General features: G+C 49.5%; 1 protein-coding gene across 2 annotated transcripts in view; it reads right to left on the bottom strand.

Annotated features, from left to right (window-relative positions):
* cpne2 (copine II) overlaps positions 1 to 19605 on the bottom strand; it is a 33313-nt gene that overhangs the window by 11466 nt on the left and 2242 nt on the right. For both annotated transcript variants that reach the window (XM_036543464.1, XM_036543462.1), the window contains exons 2-10: positions 11486 to 11685; positions 8854 to 9033; positions 8245 to 8319; positions 6766 to 6837; positions 6398 to 6481; positions 5505 to 5594; positions 3896 to 3994; positions 2344 to 2430; positions 1425 to 1484 (exon numbers count right to left, since the gene is read on the bottom strand). In XM_036543464.1, the coding sequence (XP_036399357.1) occupies positions 1425 to 1484; positions 2344 to 2430; positions 3896 to 3994; positions 5505 to 5594; positions 6398 to 6481; positions 6766 to 6837; positions 8245 to 8319; positions 8854 to 9033; positions 11486 to 11659 (921 nt within the window). In that variant the 5' untranslated portion in view covers positions 11660 to 11685. The remainder of the gene's footprint in view (positions 1 to 1424; positions 1485 to 2343; positions 2431 to 3895; positions 3995 to 5504; positions 5595 to 6397; positions 6482 to 6765; positions 6838 to 8244; positions 8320 to 8853; positions 9034 to 11485; positions 11686 to 19605) is intronic.

Below are 19605 nucleotides of genomic sequence, written 5' to 3' on the forward strand. Positions count from 1 at the left end.
TGCTCCTCTGTACCCGATAAACACACCTCCTGCTGATCTGCATGATCACAGCACAGAGTACTGCTCCTCCGTACCCGATAAACACACCTCCTGCTGATCTGCATGATCACAGCACACAGAGTACTGCTCCTCTGTACCCGATAAACACACCTCCTGCTGATCTGCATGATCACAGCACAGAGTACTGCTCGTCCGTCCCCAATAAACACACCTCCTGCTGATCTGCATGATCACAGCACACAGAGTACTGCTCCTCTGTACCCGATAAACACACCTCCTGCTGATCTGCATGATCACAGCACAGAGTACTGCTCCTCTGTACCCAACAAACACACCCCCTGCTGATCTGCATGATCACAGCACAGAGTACTGCTCCTCCGTCCCCAATAAACACACCTCCTGCTGATCTGCATGATCACAGCACAGAGTACTGCTCCTCCGTACCCGATAAACACACCTCCTGCTGATCTGCATGATCACAGCACAGAGTACTGCTCGTCCGTCCCCAATAAACACACCTCCTGCTGATCTGCATGATCACAGCACAGAGTACTGCTCCTCTGTACCCGATAAACACACCTCCTGCTGATCTGCATGATCACAGCACAGAGTACTGCTCCTCTGTACCCAATAAACACACCTCCTGCTGATCTGCATGATCACAGCACAGAGTACTGCTCCTCCGTCCCCAATAAACACACCTCCTGCTGATCTGCATGATCACAGCACAGAGTACTGCTCCTCTGTACCCGATAAACACACAGAGAGGCGTCTCGCTCCGGGACCACGCTGACATCAGCTTGGCAGTTCAGTCTCCGCTCCGCTCACCAACATAAGGAGTTTAATAATGAGAACCAGCCATTCAGCCTGTACCACTCTCTCACTCTGCCAGCAGTCTGGAGCACATGGTCTGTGTTTGAATGTTCTCTCCCTCCCTCCCGCTCTTCTCAGAAATACAAACTGTTTCTACACAGACCAAGGTAACCATAGCAACCCCACCTTCTCTCTCCATCTGCGTCTTTCTGACAATCATGTACGCAGAAAAAAGCCCTGGTAGTTATATATAGACCCTGTTCACCAGGACAATGCCTTTCATAATTGAAAAAAATGAACAAATATGATGATGAAAGACCCGCGTGCCACATTACAGGAGGGAGGGAGTGAATGAGTGTAACGCTCGCAAACGGCAAAAACAAAGGCCCGTCTGTTCAGGAGGAACAGAAGGTCTCCAACCCGCCTGGGTTAAACCTTTCAGGGCAAAAACACCCACAGCACTCAGCACAGCCCAATGACATCATCTACCCTGGCCCAGACTGGCCACCATGTGTCAGAGTGCTGTTGATGAAGTGTGTGTGTGTGTGTGTGTGTGTGTGTGTGTGTGTGTGTGTGTGTGTGTGGGGAGGGGGGGTTCTGTTCGTACTCACTGTAAACATGAGCTGGCACCCTCCCAAAATGTAGTCCAGGAAGGAGTAGTCTCTCGTGATCTGGGGAGACACGACACCCTGTTACCCTCCCTCTTCCCACAGTCACACACGCTGATGTCCCTGTCTCTCCTGCACACATTAAAACAGTGTTCTTAAAAAGTGAATTTCTGCCGTCCTAGCACAGAGTCTCCTGGTGTTCACACAGGCAGCACAGAGTCTCCCAGTGTTCACACAGGGAGCACAGAGTCTCTCGGTGTTCACACAGGCAGCACAGAGTCTCCTGGTGTTCACACAGGCAGCACAGAGTCTCCCAGTGTTCACACAGGGAGCACAGAGTCTCTCGGTGTTCACACAGGCAGCACAGAGTCTCCCAGTGTTCACACAGGGAGCACAGAGTCTCTCGGTGTTCACACAGGCAGCACAGAGTCTCCCAGTGTTCACACAGGGAGCACAGAGTCTCTCGGTGTTCACACAGGCAGCACAGAGTCTCCTGGTGTTCACAGGGGCAGTGCAGTAATCAGTTGTGGGCAGAAAGCGAGAACGTCAGAAGCAGTCGAGGAATGCGGAGGATACAGGTGAGCGAGGCCCCCCACGTGCTGCGGAGGAGCGTCAGAACGGCTGTTCCTGCACTGATATTAATGCCTCTATCGATCGGGGAATTTAAGGCTATTACTTTAATCCGTGACTGGAAAAAACGAAATTAAAACGCCCGCAGCAGAGCCACAATTACAAGAATTTTGTTTGTAATAAAAAATTTAATTAAAAGGCAAGTCGTTAGCTGTGTGCGCCATGATTTGTCACGCACTTCTAATAGATTCAGAGCAGGTTGGCTTTGTCCTCGTTCGTGCAGATATTTACATAATGAAACGGCTAATTAGCGATTAGGGGGATAATGAGCCACGGGCCCGCGAATGTTTACCTTGCATGACTTCAGAATAATAATCCCAGAGTTTTTGTAGCTCTTCTTCTTCTTCAGTTTCTTGGGATTGATGCATTCAAACTCGACCTGGAAGAAGAGGGGCAAGAGAGGCTTACAACACACAAACAGAAAGCATTCCTGAAACATGGAAAGCCATCACACCCGAATGACTGGCTGAGAAGACAATATAAGTGTCACAAAGTGTCACAAAAACTAAAACAACGTTGCCTTGTTGCAGCAATATTACCACAACACAATAGTAAAATTTATTAATGCATATTAATGCAGAAACACAGTGGAGTGAGAGAAGGATCACAGTAAGGTTTCAGAACCATTGCAACAATGTTACCAGGACACCTCTAACTGACTCAACAACTGAAAAACACAGACTGTGGGACAGGACACAGTCTGTGCACCTGTAAGGAAGGTAAACAGCACACACTCCTCGGGCCTCTGTGAGGTGTGACCGCATCTGAGGGACAGAGAAGCCCTCCATTAAAGCTGTGCTGTGTGTGAGTGTGTTATTCACTACGCTGTGAGAGCAGCGCCTCTTCCCGCCCTACGCACTGCAGTGCATACGCTGCCCCAGATCAGGGCGGGGTCGGTGGATGCGTGAGGAGGCCACAGGAGAGGGAAGCAAACACCATCGAAATGTGCGAATGAGTGCTTTTGATCCACATCAGCCATGAGATGGAAGACATTTCATCACAGTCACTGCACAGCAAACATACCATTAAACCTGGCCCCCAGCTCCCAACACCACCCCCACCCACCACCCCCCAAACCCCACCTCTACCCCAACTCCGTCATCTGCGCAGGAACGAGATTCATTGTCTGTTTTTTACCAATTTGTTTGTCTATTTATTTATTTGCATTTTTGTAGGGCAACAGAGAACAGTGCAAGGAGAACAATTTGCATCTCAAAGACACTGCCATGCATTTCTCTCACTTCCTCTCTCTCTCCCTCCCTCTCTCTCCCTCCCTCTCTCTCTCTTCCTCTCTCTCTCTCTCTCTCCGCCTCTCTGGGGTCCAAACAATAGCCAGAGACAGAGAGACGAGGCTTCTCTTCCTCAGTAACACCTGTATCAAACTGACCAGACAGACAGGGGGAATGTCATCTGGCAGGAACACCTGTGGAACTCCAGCTTCCGAGGCCTTCAGGACAAAGGGCTCGCATTCCAATGAAATTAAAAAACAGCTCCTGCCAAAAGGCACACAGATACATCCGCACACAGTGCTGCCCACCGTGCTGGGGAGGCGGGGGGGGTGAGGGAGGGGGAGTCGTGATTGGCTCAGAGGAGCTGTCATGGCCATTTAAAATCAGCAAGATGTAGATGTGATCTGTCTCCTAGCAACATCCCACAACATTCTGCAAGCCAGCCTCTTTCAGCCAGTTGGGAGTGTGAAGGACTGGTGCCATGCAAGTCACACTGCAAGCCCACAGGCTGCCGGCTGGCCTTTCACTGTCTGCGGAGCTGCAAGGGTGAGCTCCGGCCCAATCAGCACCCCTCGCCCTGTCCCACGACGGCCAATGGCGCGGCCCCTCTCTCACCTCCTGTGAGCTCTGAGCTTCGCTCATCTTGGACACGGTGGTCTGGAACTCGCCAATGAAGTCATGGCCTCCGTCGTTATCGTAGTCGTAGCAGAGCACCTGCCAGACAGAGGAACAGAGGGAGGGTTTCACAATCACAATCTACAGAAGGGAACTAACAACAAAACAGCTGTTCCTCTTCCTCTAAAAACAGCTGTTCCTCTTCCTCCACCTTCAGTGCCTAGCCACTGTTTCCACAGGAGACTAGTGAGCGTGTAACGTGTCACCTGGGTGAGACAAACCCCGCATTCACAGATCTTTAAAGCACCCGGCAGGCTCAGCTCTCACTCCGGCTCTCATGCCACGCAGCTCAGACGAGCGGAGTCACACCGGCCGTCTTCCCTCACACACCCTCTGCAGGCGTCGCCTCGGCCGCCCTCCCCAGCTGAGATCTGTCTTTCCCTTCTGCACAGTTGCATAGGTGGGGTGCACTCCAGGCTTATCTGTGGAGGTGTACCTCAGGGTATGTTAGCTTTGTGCCTGGAACGGCTCAGCCCTTCTGTCGTGCAGACTGTGTCACTGCTGTTAAACTGACACGCTGATCTTGGCACACGCTCGTGATCTCACTGTGTTTGGCGCTGAGGCTTGCTCATGTGTGGTTAGTGGTGTCCTGTTTGTGCAACTTCTCATCCCACTTCATTAGATGCACTTTGTAAGACATCTGGATAAGAGCGTGTGATAAATGATAATAACATAATGTAATTATCAGTGGAGCTGTGAAGGTCTGTGAAGGAGACTCACTAAGAATGTTTTTTTTTATTTCTGGAATGCCAGGTTCACACAATACCTGCAAAAGGTGGTGAGAGCAGCAGCTTTCTAAAAGTGAGGAGGCATAACCCCCCCGTGAGAGGTGAGCATGACAGCCCTCCCTTTCCCTCAATAATGGGAGGGATCACCAGGTGCCAGCCACCTGATCAGCAGGGTGCCGATTGGCTGGAAACACAGAAATGAGGAAGTGAGACTCATACTCCTTCCTGAGGAGGCCAGAAGCGGACCATTCTGGGACAGAAAAGGAAGAGGATGCTGGCTTCTACTCTCCCTATTTTACTAACAGGACTAAAGCTAGAATCAAACAGTGTCACAATACAATACAAGGGTGCTATGCTATGGTGTTTTGTAAAAATAAACCAAATTTTGCAGAAAAATGTGACTGTGGTTTTTGGGAAAGGCCCTCTTTCTTCTTGCAATGAGATACACACAGGAACACACACAGCTGTTAATCAAAAATCACTCCTCTGCCTCTGTCATTAATAAATATTAAACTGGGTTTATATAAATATATTATCACTTATGATTAATTATGCAATATTTTGTATTATTGTGGAAATGTCTCCCAGGAGCACTTCTGTTCAATGTTCAGCTCTGTTCAACCTGTAGGGATGCAAGCACCACCGAGCCCACCCAAACAGGAACACCTCAGCACCCTGTCACCCAGACCCCCCACCCCCCCAGGAGACCCACAGCAGGGAAGCACCAATGCAAGGACTGCTCCAGTGAAGCCCCGCCCAGCCAGGACCACACCCTCATGGACACACACAGTGAGGCCCGCCCCATGTGAAGCCACGCCCACCTTGATGTTCCTCTCCACGTCCCCGTTACAGAGGGACACCAGTGGCATGGTGAGAGGTTTCCACACAGGATCCAGGGTGTTCTTAATCACCTGAGAGGAAAGGACAGGTACATTAGCGCCACACACACACACACACACACACACACACACACACACACACAGACACACACACCCACACACACACACACACACACACACACACACACACACACACACACACAGTGCACTTCTCTGCTGGACAGGGGACCACTCACCACTTTTATATTTACATTTATTCATTTGGGAGACGCTTTTATCCAAAGAGACTTACAGGCGAGGCAGAGTACAACAGAAGCAAAAAGGCCATGTAAGGAGTCAACACTATCAGAAGCTGTCATCAGGGAGGTGTGTGAGCATGTATGTGTGTGTGATCTTTCTCCACAGCTGAATAGGGTATGTGCACACCATGTTAAACTGTATGAGTGGAATGGCATAGGCGTCACTCTTAATCCAGCTGTTATACTTGATGCTATACCTTCCAGTACACAATCCACAGAAATATCCACTCCGCCCCAGAGCTCTGTCCCCATGTAGCGAAGGGCGAGAGCAGTCACCCCTCCCGGCCTTGAACCCAGGTCGTCAGGGTACCAACCATGCAACTTTGACCGCGACGCCAAAGAGCCAGGCTCATTGGTATGGCAGTCAGAGCGCATACTCAACCGTGGTGACGGCACTCCGTCACACCCCAACACACGCACACACACACACACTCACGTGCACACACACACACAAATGTGCGCGCACACACACACACACACACACACACACACACATGCACACACACACACACACACACACACACACACACACACACACACACACAAACGTGCGCGCACACACACACACACACTCACCTCTGTCCTGTGTACCAGCATCCATTTTCCATCCTCTCCTTGCTTGTGAAACTCTAAATAAGGGTCAGATTTTCCAAAGAAATCCTGGAATAAAAAATGAGACATTTAAATACTAACCATAGCGTACTGGCAGAGGGCTCTTGCAGACATTCTGTATGGCAGTGAGCTGGGGACGAGCACCACTCTATAGCACTGCATCACCCTCAGAAGGCTCCGCTTCTGGCCTTTACTGCAGAAGCTTTTACTGAGTGTGCTTTCTACTGTTTTATTAAGAGTGTGCTGCACTGCAACATCCTGTACAAACACTGAAACTGGCATCAAAGGGGGCCAGACACAGCCACTCCCATGGGCGTGGCTCATCCGCTTACCTTCTTGTCCAGCTTTCGGCCGCACAGACTCAGTGTTATAATTCTGTTGTCTGACAGTTCCTGTGCAGTTATCTATAACCGACATGAGAGAGCACAACTTTAACACTGCGTGTGTACAGCTGCGTGAGTGTGTGTGTGTGTGTGTGTGTGTGTGTGTGTGTGTGTGGGGGGGGGAGTGTGAGAGAGTGTGAGAGTGTGTGAGAGTTTGTGTGTGTGTGTGTGTGTGTGTGTGTGTGTGTGTGTGTGTGTGTGTGTGAGAGAGAGTGTGTGTTTCATTAGAGAACATTATGACTAAAACTATTCCTCAATGACTTTTTACCCATGATAAAGAATAACTTGACATTTAAAAAAATGATAACGATGACTAAATGTCTTTTCATTTTCAAAGACAAAAACAAGACAAAAGCCACGATGGTAGACAGACGTTCAATTTACCATGAAACGTTTGCATCATATCTGTTTTGTCCAGTCACACACTGACGCTGAAAAAGCTGGAATCTGTTCTGACACTGTTTTATAGTGTTAGCTTCTTTACATGGATTGCAAGCTCATCTAAACATGCAACAGTATTAACTGAGTATGGAGAGAAAGCTGTTTAGTGTTTGCCAGCAAACTACCCAAGTTACATGCTTTCATATCTGCTTTAACTAGCTTTCATTCAATCCAGCTTGTTGTGGCAAAATATATTCATTTTGGAGGCCAAATCATCAGTTAGGTTTAGAGGCTAGGTACAATGCAGAACAACATAAAATCCAAAGTGCCATACTAATCTTAACACAAAATCTAAACTTGACATTCTTTTGGCATGAAGGCAAAATAAAATTAATGAGACAGTAATTACCCTCAATGTATTTAAATTGAACTGATTGGAGTTGAACTGTATGTGCATGATAAGCTTCTAAATTAGAATGCTAACTGATATGTTAAATTCTGTTTTCCTGCATTCATTAATTCTTTTACCAGTTGACCCAATTATTCCATATGTGAGATATATTCAAATACCATCATACCTGATTCAACCTGTGAACTAAGAAGCAAGACCTTTATTAGTTTAAAAAGGTTTGCTGGTGGCAGTAGAATACATGAAATACACAGCTGAAAGCCCCTGACCATTTGGAGAAGCTGACAATAGCAATGCTAGCTGTTTTGTTAGCTTCGCAATTCATGAGATATACTGGCAATATTGTCTAAATGCATCTACGTGTTCTCAATGGAAAGTTAAGGATTGTAATTATGCAATGACAAAACAAAGTTTAAAACGTGAATAAAAATTTGACTAAAGCTTGACTAAAATGTTCAGAGATGGCAACAAAAACTAATCTAAAACAAAGAAGGATGAAATTACTGAAATGTGACTAAGATTACTGTGTATTTCATTCTTTATTCTTCATTCAAAGTGAAAAGACTTTGGTTAAAGCTGCCAAATTCACACTGCTGTGTGTGTGTGTGTGTGTGTGTGTGTGTGTGTGTCTCTCTCACCGTGATAGTCCCCTTCCCCGCTGGCTTGCCATTGGCCAGAATCAATGGCCGATGCAGCTTCTTACTGGACACAATCTGCAGGTGGGAGGGGTCAGAGAGGAAATAAGAGAGACGTCTGAGTTCAGACACCTTCAGTCTGAACCTGAACACACACATCATCCCTGAAACAGTCTGAAACCTGAACACACACAGCATCCCTGAAACCTGAACACACACAGCATCCCTGAAACAGTCTGAACCTGAACACACACAGATTCCCTGAAACAGTCTGAACCTGAACGCACACAGCATCCCTGAAACAGTCTGAACCTGAACACACACAGCATCCCTGAAACAGTCTGAACCTGAACACACACAGCATCCCTGAAACAGTCTGAACCTGAACACAAACAGCATCCCTGAAACAGCCAGACTGTCAGGCTCATTCCTCTCCAGAGAGGCGGGGTTTCAAGCTCTGATGGGATTGGATACGGCACACTCAGCGAATGAGAAGAGAAACATGAGGTCAGGGAGTCACTCACAGCTGTGAGAGGTCAGAGGTCAGTCAGGAACAGGTTGACCGGGTCAGAGGTTAAGGACAGGAGAGAGAGAGGTGAGGGCAGAGCGTACCATGCCCAGCGTGCAGGTGAACTCTCCCAGGAAGTCATGCTCATACAGCTGGGTGCTGCACTTGTCCTCGTCGAACATCGCAAACTTCAGCTTCTGAACCTCCTCAAAGCGGTAATCCACCTGGAACTTCTCCCCGAACACCGGGTTAAGGTTATTCACTGCGGTCTCTGTGCGGCCGACCTGCAACACACACACACACGCACACAGACACACCCACACACACGCACACACACACACACACATGCACACAGAGCAAATATTACTGTTAAGCTCTCATCTTCAGCTGTAATGTTATCCTGCTTGCTAGCTGTTTTAGCAAATATACAATGCTGCTACCATACAGACGTGCGCCTCAGTGGAAATGTAGCTCGACTCACAGTCAGTGATTTTCACTGGTGAAAAATCCAACTGGCTGGTGAGTTTTTACATCTACCAGCCACACTGGGCGGTGGACAAACAGGTTAATTTGGACCCTGCTCTTGACGTGGTTTGTTATAACCTAATTTGGCTGCTAAACCCCACATCATGTTGCTGTCTACATCGTCCCAAGGTGTACGGCTTCACAGTGGTGCTGCGGCCCCTCCGGCAGCAGTCAGGGCAGGGGGGGACTGTCTCGCACCCCAGGAGGGATCCCCCGACTGTGAGACAGAACCCGCTGCTCTGTCATCTGAACACGGTGTGAACTCGGTGTCACGATCATGTTCCTGCGGTCAGCTGCGAAGTAAAACTCCTTTCTTACCTTACGCACATTTGTTTGACTCTTATGAAATACAGAAATATTTATGTTCTACTGCTGAAACTCCTTTACAAGTGAGTCTGAATGCTCCCCACTGCTTCAGAGATGCATTCAGTGCGACTATGAATATTCTCTTACCCGGGACACAGACTTTTCAATTTAAGGCACCTGGTGACTGCATTGGACAATAAAAACAATGAAAGCAGAAAAGAGTGAAATACCACGTATCCTAAACACGGACGCCCTCCTGTCCTGGGCAGACAGAGGGTGGGAACGTTAACCGGGCGAGACGGACTGAGACAAAGCACTGAAGAACACAACATTAGCAATAAAAGGCTGAGTTATGAAAATTCTCAGCCGTATGAAGTAACATATTCAGTCAAACGGCCGTGCTGCCATGATGCTGTGCTCGGGTTGGTAATGGAGGCAGAGGCTGGTGACTAACGTGAGGTTGCTCTGAGTCACCCGTTAAATCGTTTAGTCTGTCTCCATCCCCCTCAGCTTCCCTCGGCCCCCGTACCCCTCAGCACCTCACCCTCCACCCCTCCACCCCTCCACAACACAGAGGAACACCCAAACCCCACCCCCCACACACAGCAACACAGACACATATTACACACAAGCACCCACCCACGTGCAGAAACATACATTTTACATACACACACACACACACACACACACACACACACACACACACACACACACACACATACACACATACACACACACACACACACACACACACACACACACACACACTCACACACGCACACGCACACACACGCACACACCCTCCTCGGTTTAGTGTCACTGCACCCGTGTGTCATGCTCTCAGCCTGTGGGGCTGTCAGAGAGATTCTTCTGAGCTCTGTGTCTGGAGGGACCGGGCTGTCAGATCTCAGTACGGTGGCTAGCAAGGGACACACAGTGCCGACCTGCCATACAGTCAGTCAAAGAAGCCTCAGTCACTATGGCAACAGTAGAGTGTTCCTACCCCAAGATCTCAGACATCCCCTTCACAGCCAGCAGGTCCCTGTTCCTTCAGCGCTTTGTGTTGGTCTGAATCAGGACCGATGGCATCATAGCGTACGCTCTGGGGATCTCAGTGAGGTCATCTTCCCTTTTTACCGTGTAACAAAACCTGTTGCTGGCCGGCACGTTTACTTTTAAAGAAAACAGTGACCTCCGAGGACCTGCCAGCACTGTACATGAGTATATTACACAAACGGCCTGTAAATCTGGCTTTCTACACTCTCTCTCCCAGACTCTCTTCTTCCGTTCTCTCAGGCTCTCCCTGTCTCCAGTCTCTTCTTTCCCCTCTTCCCTCTCTCTCTTTCCATCTTCTCCAATCCTGTTCTCTCTTGGCTGTGATTATGCTGAGTGACACAAATCAGACTTCCTTCACAGGGGTTTTTACACTGCTGTCTAATTCATGCTAATTTATGTCTCCTCTCCTATTATCTTTTTCCTTCTCTGTTTTTCATGGCAGCCTCCCTCCCCCGCTCCTGCCCTCTCTCTCTCTCTCCCTCTCCCTCTCTCCACGCTTCTCTGTGAAAATGCGTCTTCTGTCTCTTCAAAGGACTTCCTTCCTGTCTCTGCTCGCTTTCTTTCTCACCACGCCTCAGTTCCAGCACACGCTGTGCTTCCATCGTTGCCCTGGTAACCGCAGCGCCAGTTTCTTGTTTGGGCTTGCCCTATTGACCAATAACAGCATCCCATGGTGATCCCACTGCGTGCTGCCCCTGAGCCTGTCCTCACCTGTCAGGGTGTGTGTGTGCAGAGATGTGTCAGAGCCACTCCTCTTTTTACTTTACTGGGTAGCAGCTAAGAGAGGTGTGTGCTCTTATGACCTGATTCTGACTCTCTCCTCTTAATGCCTCTGACCCCCCCCCTCACCTCCACCCAGTTGCCGTCCACCTCCAGGAAGAGCACACAGAAGGGGTCGGACTTGGAGGTGACATCTCGGTCCAGCAGGTTAGCTCCGCAGACAGACAGCTCCACTTTGGTGACGCAGTACTGGGAGCCGATGGCAGGCCCTGAGTCGGACCCGGAGCCGAGGGTGTAGGCCATGGGGGCCAGAGACGCCCTGCCACAGCCTGCAAGCAGAGAGACAGAGTGTGTTACAGCGTGTTACAGCGCATTACAACTAAACATACAGAGCACATTACAGCACATTACAGCACATTACAGCACGTTACAGCACGTTATGGCACATTACAGCACATTACACCCGAAAATACTTTTAAAAACCCTCTTTAAACCATATCCAAGGCCAGATCACTACGATCTGCAACCTTGGGGCAACTGACTGTCCCATCCTGACGGGGTCACTCCTCTCAGACACAATGCCTTCCTGTACTGGTCCCTCGGTGGAGGAATGAACTTCCCTTGGGGGTCACTGGCTATCTTCTGACACACACTGAAGACCCGTCTTTACCCTGCATCTCCGTTCCAGCCCAATCTCTGCCCTCTAACACCTGCTACTTGAATTACTTGCTGATTATTTAGTTGTAGTATCACAGTGTGTTAGGGATCTTGTGATCTAACGACATGGTAGTGTATGTATCTGACTTCCCTTAGTTTTCCAGACTGTCTAGTTTCAGTTAGCACAAGTTAACTTGTGGTAGTGTTTCAATAGTGTTATACTCACACACGCATATATACACACAGCCTCCCAGGGTCTCTCTCTCACACACACACACACACACACACACACACAGTCAGATCAGCACACGGGCTATAAGGGGGCAGCTGCTGTTGCCAGGAGACCAGCAATGACCTGTATCCCTGTAGAGAACTCTCTTCCTCCTGCCAGTTTCACTTACATCCAGGACCTTGAACTTTGACCCCTACAGCATGTCCCAACGACGACGGTTGGCACAGAACAAACCCAGGAAGTAAAAGTGATTGTTCCTGGCAGTGCTGGGTAGCAGAGGAACGGCAGCTCACAGCCAAACAGAGTTCAGGTACCCCTACTGAACAGAGCTCAGAACCCCACTGAACACAGAGCTCAGAAAACCCCCCTGAACACAGAGCTCAGAACCCCCCCTGAACACAGAGCTCAGAACCCCCACTGAACACAGAGCTCAGAAAACCCCCCTGAACACAGAGCTCAGAACCCCCACTGAACACAGAGCTCAGAACCCCCCCTGAACACAGAGCTCAGAACCCCCCCTGAACACAGAGCTCAGAACCCCCACTGAACACAGAGCTCAGAAAACCCCCCTGAACACAGAGCTCAGAACCCCCCCTGAACACAGAGCTCAGAAAACCCCCCTGAACACAGAGCTCAGAACCCCCCCTGAACACAGAGCTCAGAACCCCCCCCTGAACACAGAGCTCAGAACCCCCCCCTGAACACAGAGCTCAGAACCCCCACTGAACACAGAGCTCAGAACCCCCACTGAACACAGAGCTCAGAAAACCCCCCTGAACACAGAGCTCAGAACCCCCACTGAACACAGAGCTCAGAAAACCTACTGAACATTGTCCTCACAAAACCTCAACCCTAAACAATATTAAGCTGAAAATACTGTAGTCAAAACAATGGAACAAAATGAAAGTTGGCTGTCAAGAGCCCTTTTGAGAATACTGACAGCAGTAAGCATCTCTCTGCGCTCTGAGAGCACTCTCGCATTCTACAACCTCCAGTGGAACATGTCCTATGTACATTTTTCAAAGAAAAGGACAGATGTAGCCGTTGCTCTGATTAATTAATCTCTGCTGGTTCACTTCTGGAAAGGAGGACCTGTGCTGGTGAGCCAAAGCAGACAGAGATACCACCTGCAGCGTAACTCCTCTCTCCCCTGCAAACCTGAGTGCGGCGACATAGAGCTGAAACCTCCACCTCGCTCTGGTCTCTCATTATGCTTGTATTTCCTGTTTGCACAGTGAGGCACAGAAAAGCACACAGCACTGTGCACAAACTGTCACATGACCTGAGAGCAAGACACCAGCGCCGATACCACAGGAGAGCAGGTACCACACTGCAGGAGAGCAGGTACCACACTACAGGTACCACACTGCAGGAGAGCAGGTACCACACTGCAGGAGAGCAGGTACCACACTGCAGGAGAGCAGGTACCACACTGCAGGAGAGCAGGTACCACACTGCAGGAGAGCAGGTACCACACCACGAGGACACAGGTGCTGCACAGCACAGACTTCTCCGTCCGGTCAAGCAAAAAAGTGTGGCCTGCAGGTTCAGCGCCATCTCTGCACCTCACAGGATCACACCACAGCTCTACAGCTGAGAGGGTTAGAGAGTTCGAGTCTGCTGTGCAGTAGAACTGCAGCATCCTGTGAGAACCAGCAAAGATTAACACCCAGCACAGCACTGCGGTCTCCAATACTGACAAAGATGTTACTTAAAAACACAACATAAAAAGGAGTTTCATCTCGCAGCTGTATGAAAAGTTAAATGTGGTTACACATAAACCACTGAAATGAGTCAGGATGTCCCAGTAACCTACTTCTGCAACACAGTGCGCAGCTCATCACCGCTATCTGGTGCTGTACCGCTCCAACTCTCTGTCACACGCACGCACACTCACACACACTCCCACTCTGTCACACACACTCACACTCACACACACGCACTCCCACTCTCACTCTGTCACACGCACTCACCTCACACTCACATACACAGACTCCCACTCTCACACTGTCACACGCACTCCCACTCTGTCACATGCACTCACACTCACACACTCACACACACACACACACCCACTCTGTCACACGCACTCACACTGACACACACACACTCCCACTCTCACTCTGTCACACACACTCACACTCACACACACGCACTCCCACTCTCACTCTGTCACACACACTCACACTCATGCGCTCACACTCTCACTCTGTCACACACACTCACACTCATGCGCTCACACTCTCACTCTGTCACACGCACTCACACGCACACACTCCCACTCCGTCACACGCACACACTCCCACTCTCACTCTGTCACACGCACTCACACTCTCACACATGCACTCCCACTCTCACTCTGTCACACGCACTCACACTCATGCGCTCACACTCTCACTCTGTCACACACACTCACACTCATGCGCTCACACTCTCACTCTGTCACACGCACTCACACGCACACACTCCCACTCCGTCACACGCACACACTCCCACTCTCACTCTGTCACACGCACTCACACTCTCACACATGCACTCCCACTCTCACTCTGTCACACGCACTCACACTCATGCTCTCACACTCTCACTCTGTCACACGCATTCACACTCTCACACATGCTCTCACACTCTCACTCTGTCACACGCACTCACACTCATGCGCTCACACTCTCACTCTGTCACACGCACTCACACTCACACACGCACACACACTCTGTCACACGCACTCACGCTCACGCATGCACATGTACACACACAACCACGCATGTACGTGCATGCAACCTCACACACACTCTACATCTTTCATCTATGCAGACACACTCAAACAGAGAGACACAATTAAATACACACACATGAGAATGTGTTGTACAGAAAGACAGAACTATCTTGATATAAAGAGCAGCTTCATTCCCTGTGACCCTGTCCCTGTGCAGGCTGAATTAAACAAGCCTCCATTTCGGACGAACGCTCTCGGCGAGGGGTGATGGTTTCAGCTTTTCTTTTAAAACTGTGTAATCCTAGTGAAGAACACCAGCATTCAGCATTTCATATGATACATGAAAATTTGCCTCAAACACCCCCACCAGTGCTGCATTTCTGGACTCAATCCCTACAAGGACACTCCAGATGTGCATGAGGGTGCATTCCCATGTGTGTGTGTGTGAGTGAGTGAGTGTGTGTGTGTGCGTGTGCGTGTGCATGTATATGTGTATATGTGTGTATGCGTGTGTGTGTATGTGTATGTATGTATGTGTGTGTGCTCAAGAGAAGTAAAACTGGAGGATTTTGGGAGTACTCACCCCAGACCCCCCAGCATTGTGTCAGTCCACGGAGCAGAGTCCCTCCTCCGCGTCTCCGCGTGTCTCTGACCATCTCTACCTGCCCGGCCGCTCCTACACCTGCATATATAGGCTGCGCTCTGGGTGTAATCGCCACGTTTGCTACCACACGCCTCTCACCTCAGTCTGACGCCATGGAAAACTCTGTCTCAGACACAACAGCCCAATCTGCAGGGAAAAAAAACACTGAAATCCAGTGGAAACTCCAGCTCAGCCGGCTCACTGGTGGAGTAAACACTACTTACCTGCTCTGTGTTTTTAACTCTAAATTACCGGTTACCTGTCTGCTACCAGGTACGTTAAATTTGGTTGGGTTAGCGGAAACAGACCAGTGGGGGTGGGGGGGTTGTGTCTCTGAGGAGAGGAGCAGGTAACAGTGATCAGGGGTATTCAGCCAGTTTCTCTGAATTACTCCCTGCTCTATGACAGCTCCTGGGAACCTGCAGTTCCGCTTCACAGCCCACAGCTCCTGAGAGACCCCCCCCCCCCCCGGATGGGAGAATGCCGACAGATGTCTGTGCAGAGGACAGGCACGGTCTCCGGGAAGAGGGGCGAAAGGACCCTGCAGATGGGTGGAGCTTGTGTCATGAGTCGACTGTGACTGTGGTTCACAGAGAAAGGCGGTTTAGGTTTATTCCTCTGGCTGTCCCCAGAACCTCTCAGCACTCCTCAGGAAATATGAACACACATTTCCTGCTGCCACATTAGTGCCTCCTACTGACTCCGCAGGTGCTTATATTGTCAGGTTGTTTTCAGGGAGAGATACACTCATCCTTCCGTCAGTGTCAGCTCTGCAGCAGTACATTGTGGGACTTGTAGTGCGAAAAATAGCCAGAGAAGTATAGGGGTGAGCCTAGAGGGGCATGGTGTGTTACAGTATCACTGATTCCAAAGCTGGGATGAAACAAACAGAAAAGGCTTGCTGCATAATGATGAATTTATCTCAATAAGCAGACCTGTAAATCTGCTAGCCTCATTCTGACTTCCAAACAAGTGAAACTGAGGTACTGAATCTAATACAGTGTGTTTAAAACATACATTTCCATCTCAATAGCCACAATTTCACGAACGCCCATGGTTCAGTCATCACTGCACTGCACACTGACTCAACACTGAACCGCTCAAACTGAGAGCTGGTTTTTCGGGCCGTTTCCACATTAGCGAGTCTGGGAAATCTGCCTGGAATATATCACCCTGCCACTGCTGCCTGGAGAAACACTCTCAAACTGGATTCCACTACGCTGAGCGCTGGCGTGGGGACTGTTAGGGACAAACTCACTGCTGAACCAACACAGAGAGAGTGAGCAACAGATGATGAGAGAGAGAGAGAGAGAGAGAGAGAGAGAGAGAGAGAGAGAGAAAGAGGGAGAGGGAGAGAGAGAGGGAGGGTGGGCACTACCTGAGAATGGCCTCTTTCAGCTGGGAACAGGTCCCTGCCACATTGAGAGGGAGAGAGAGACTGAGAGATGGGGGAGACTCCCTGTACCCCTCAGTAAAGACACAGAGAGGGTCTGTTCTGCACAATCTTTCCACAGTGAGACCCTGTACATGGGTCAAACTGGAATCCACGTATTTCTTTTGGGGCTGAGCCAAGAATGCTCTCACAGGTTAAAAACAACACAAAGCTACCACAAGCCCTATCAGATACACCGTAACTAGGAAAAGGATGCAATGGCATCTAAGCGAGTATGTCGTCCTGAGACCGCAGAGCCCGCCGTGCGGGTCTGAGACCGGCCCGGTTTCCCCGCCCACAGGCACCAAACCAGCTGCTCCTGTGTGTGTGTGTTCCAACAGCAGGAACAGTGCTACAGGCATCCCCAAGCACAGAGCAGCGTGACAGATTCTTCATCATGTGTTTTAACAAATGCAAGGGGACACAGGATCTTGGCATCAATCTATCACATATCTTTTGCAAAACCTGTATTTCGTTGTGGATTGAAACACAGCATTCAAATGTGTGTGTTTTTTTGTGCATGTTTGTTTGTGCATGTCTGTAGGTGTGTGTGTGTATGCATGTCTGTGAGCATGTGTGTTTGTGTATGTGTGTGTGTGTGTGTGTGTGTCTGCGCACACGCGTGTAGGTTTGTGTGAGTGTATGTGTGTCTGGTAATTTGTGCACGTTTGTGTGTGTATGTGTGTTTGTGAATTTGCGTACGTTTGTGTGTGTATGTGTGCTTGTGAATTTGTGCACATTTGTGCGCGTTTGTGTGTGTATGTGTGTTTGTGAATTTGCGTACGTTTGTGTGTGTATGTGTGCTTGTGAATTTGTGCACATTTGTGCGCGTTTGTGTGTGTATGTGTGTTTGTGAATTTGCGTACGTTTGTGTGTGTATGTGTGCTTGTGAATTTGTGCACATTTGTGCGCGTTTGTGTGTGTATGTGTGCTTGTGAATTAGTGCACATTTGTGCGCGTTTGTGTGTGTATGTGTGCTTGTGAATTTGTGCACATTTGTGTGTGTATGTGTGCTTGTGAATTTGTGCACATTTGTGCGCGTTTGTGTGTGTATGTGTGTTTGTGAATTTGTGCGCGTTTGTGTGTGTATGTGTGTTTGTGAATTTGTGCGCGTTTGTGTGTGTATGTGTGCTTGTGAATTTGTGCGCGTTTGTGTGTGTATGTGTGCTTGTGAATTTGTGCGCGTTTGTGTGTGTATGTGTGCTTGTGAATTTGTGCACAGTTGTGCGCGTTTGTGTGTGTATGTGTGTTCGTGAGTGTCTGTGCTTTCTGTTTTGCACTGTTTCAGAAAGTGACCCTGCTGTTCGGGGTGCAGACAGAGCATGTAGGGATGTTTCTGATCAGCAGGTCAGCACTGGCTCATACACATGCAGGCCACTGAGGCTCATACAGGCACACAGGGAAGCCTCCGCAGGGTCTTCATCCTCCTTCCGTCCGCCAACCGAATAATTACCCAACTGCTCTGCTCTGTGTGCGCAACCACCAAGGAGATAAGGCCAAACTCAAGATCTTAATCTAAAGGAAAATAAGCTCTTCATTCTTCTGAATGTTTGGTCCATGCTATTTTTGGTCAGTGTTTTGCCACACCCCTTTGCACTCTGTGCTGTCAAACTCTCACTTAGGATCTTCTTCAAGGTTTTTGCCCCATCTCATGTCTATTTAGGTCTGTTTTTCACACAGTATGGGCCCATTTGCCAATGCGACAGCTATAACGTATGTCACATTCTGGCCACAGCTTTCTTATTTACATGAGGTGAAAAATACAGCATGAATGCAAAGGCCTGTCCACCTCCCCGGACCGGCACCTTTCAGCTCACATTAACTACCTGACACAGGAAAGATCCGCTTTACCAGTCCTCGACTCCTCAGCACAAATCCAGCCAGAGTCCGTGGAAACGGTGTATTCTGAATGTGAGCTCGTATCTGTTATCCGCTTTGGGCTAACATTGTGCCCTGCCCTCCAGGTTTTGAACGTGGCAACACGCAGGGTCTTCGTGACGTCATCTCTCCCCCCTCCGCGTGCGAAGCGCGAGAGCCAAACCGCAGTGAAAGCGCCGCGCGCGGCACATGCATCCATTTGGAAAGCGCAGTAAATGCGCCTTCGCAGCGGTCACTGCAACTATACTCAACACCCAACTCATCCCTCCTCCCGGGGCTTACTCCAGCGAGTACGCGTCAGTATTTGACCATGCAGTTACTATCATGACACCGTAAGCTAACAAACGGACTCCAGCGCCTAACTGCAAAGGCTAGCAGCTTCTGCACTGCCGCTGTGGAGAGACATATCATCACACAGTCCATTCACAGACACGCAATGAAGCCACACTAACTGCCTTGCTGTTACCCGAATGCACTTCATGACTTTACGCTTCGGAGGCGTTTTCACGCGGTGTGAAACACGGCGTTTTCACGCGGTGTGTTCACCATAACGCACAGTTAACGCGGCCACTCTCCCACAGAACGGAGAGGATCACGGCATCACACGAGCGAAGGGCAGCGGGGCTCGCACGGATTCTGAGCGAACACTTACACTCTGAAACACTTTTAACAGCCATTTTCCAGCAGAATC

This window comes from Megalops cyprinoides, chromosome 13 (assembly GCF_013368585.1).
Source record: "Megalops cyprinoides isolate fMegCyp1 chromosome 13, fMegCyp1.pri, whole genome shotgun sequence".
NCBI lineage: Eukaryota > Metazoa > Chordata > Actinopteri > Elopiformes > Megalopidae > Megalops > Megalops cyprinoides.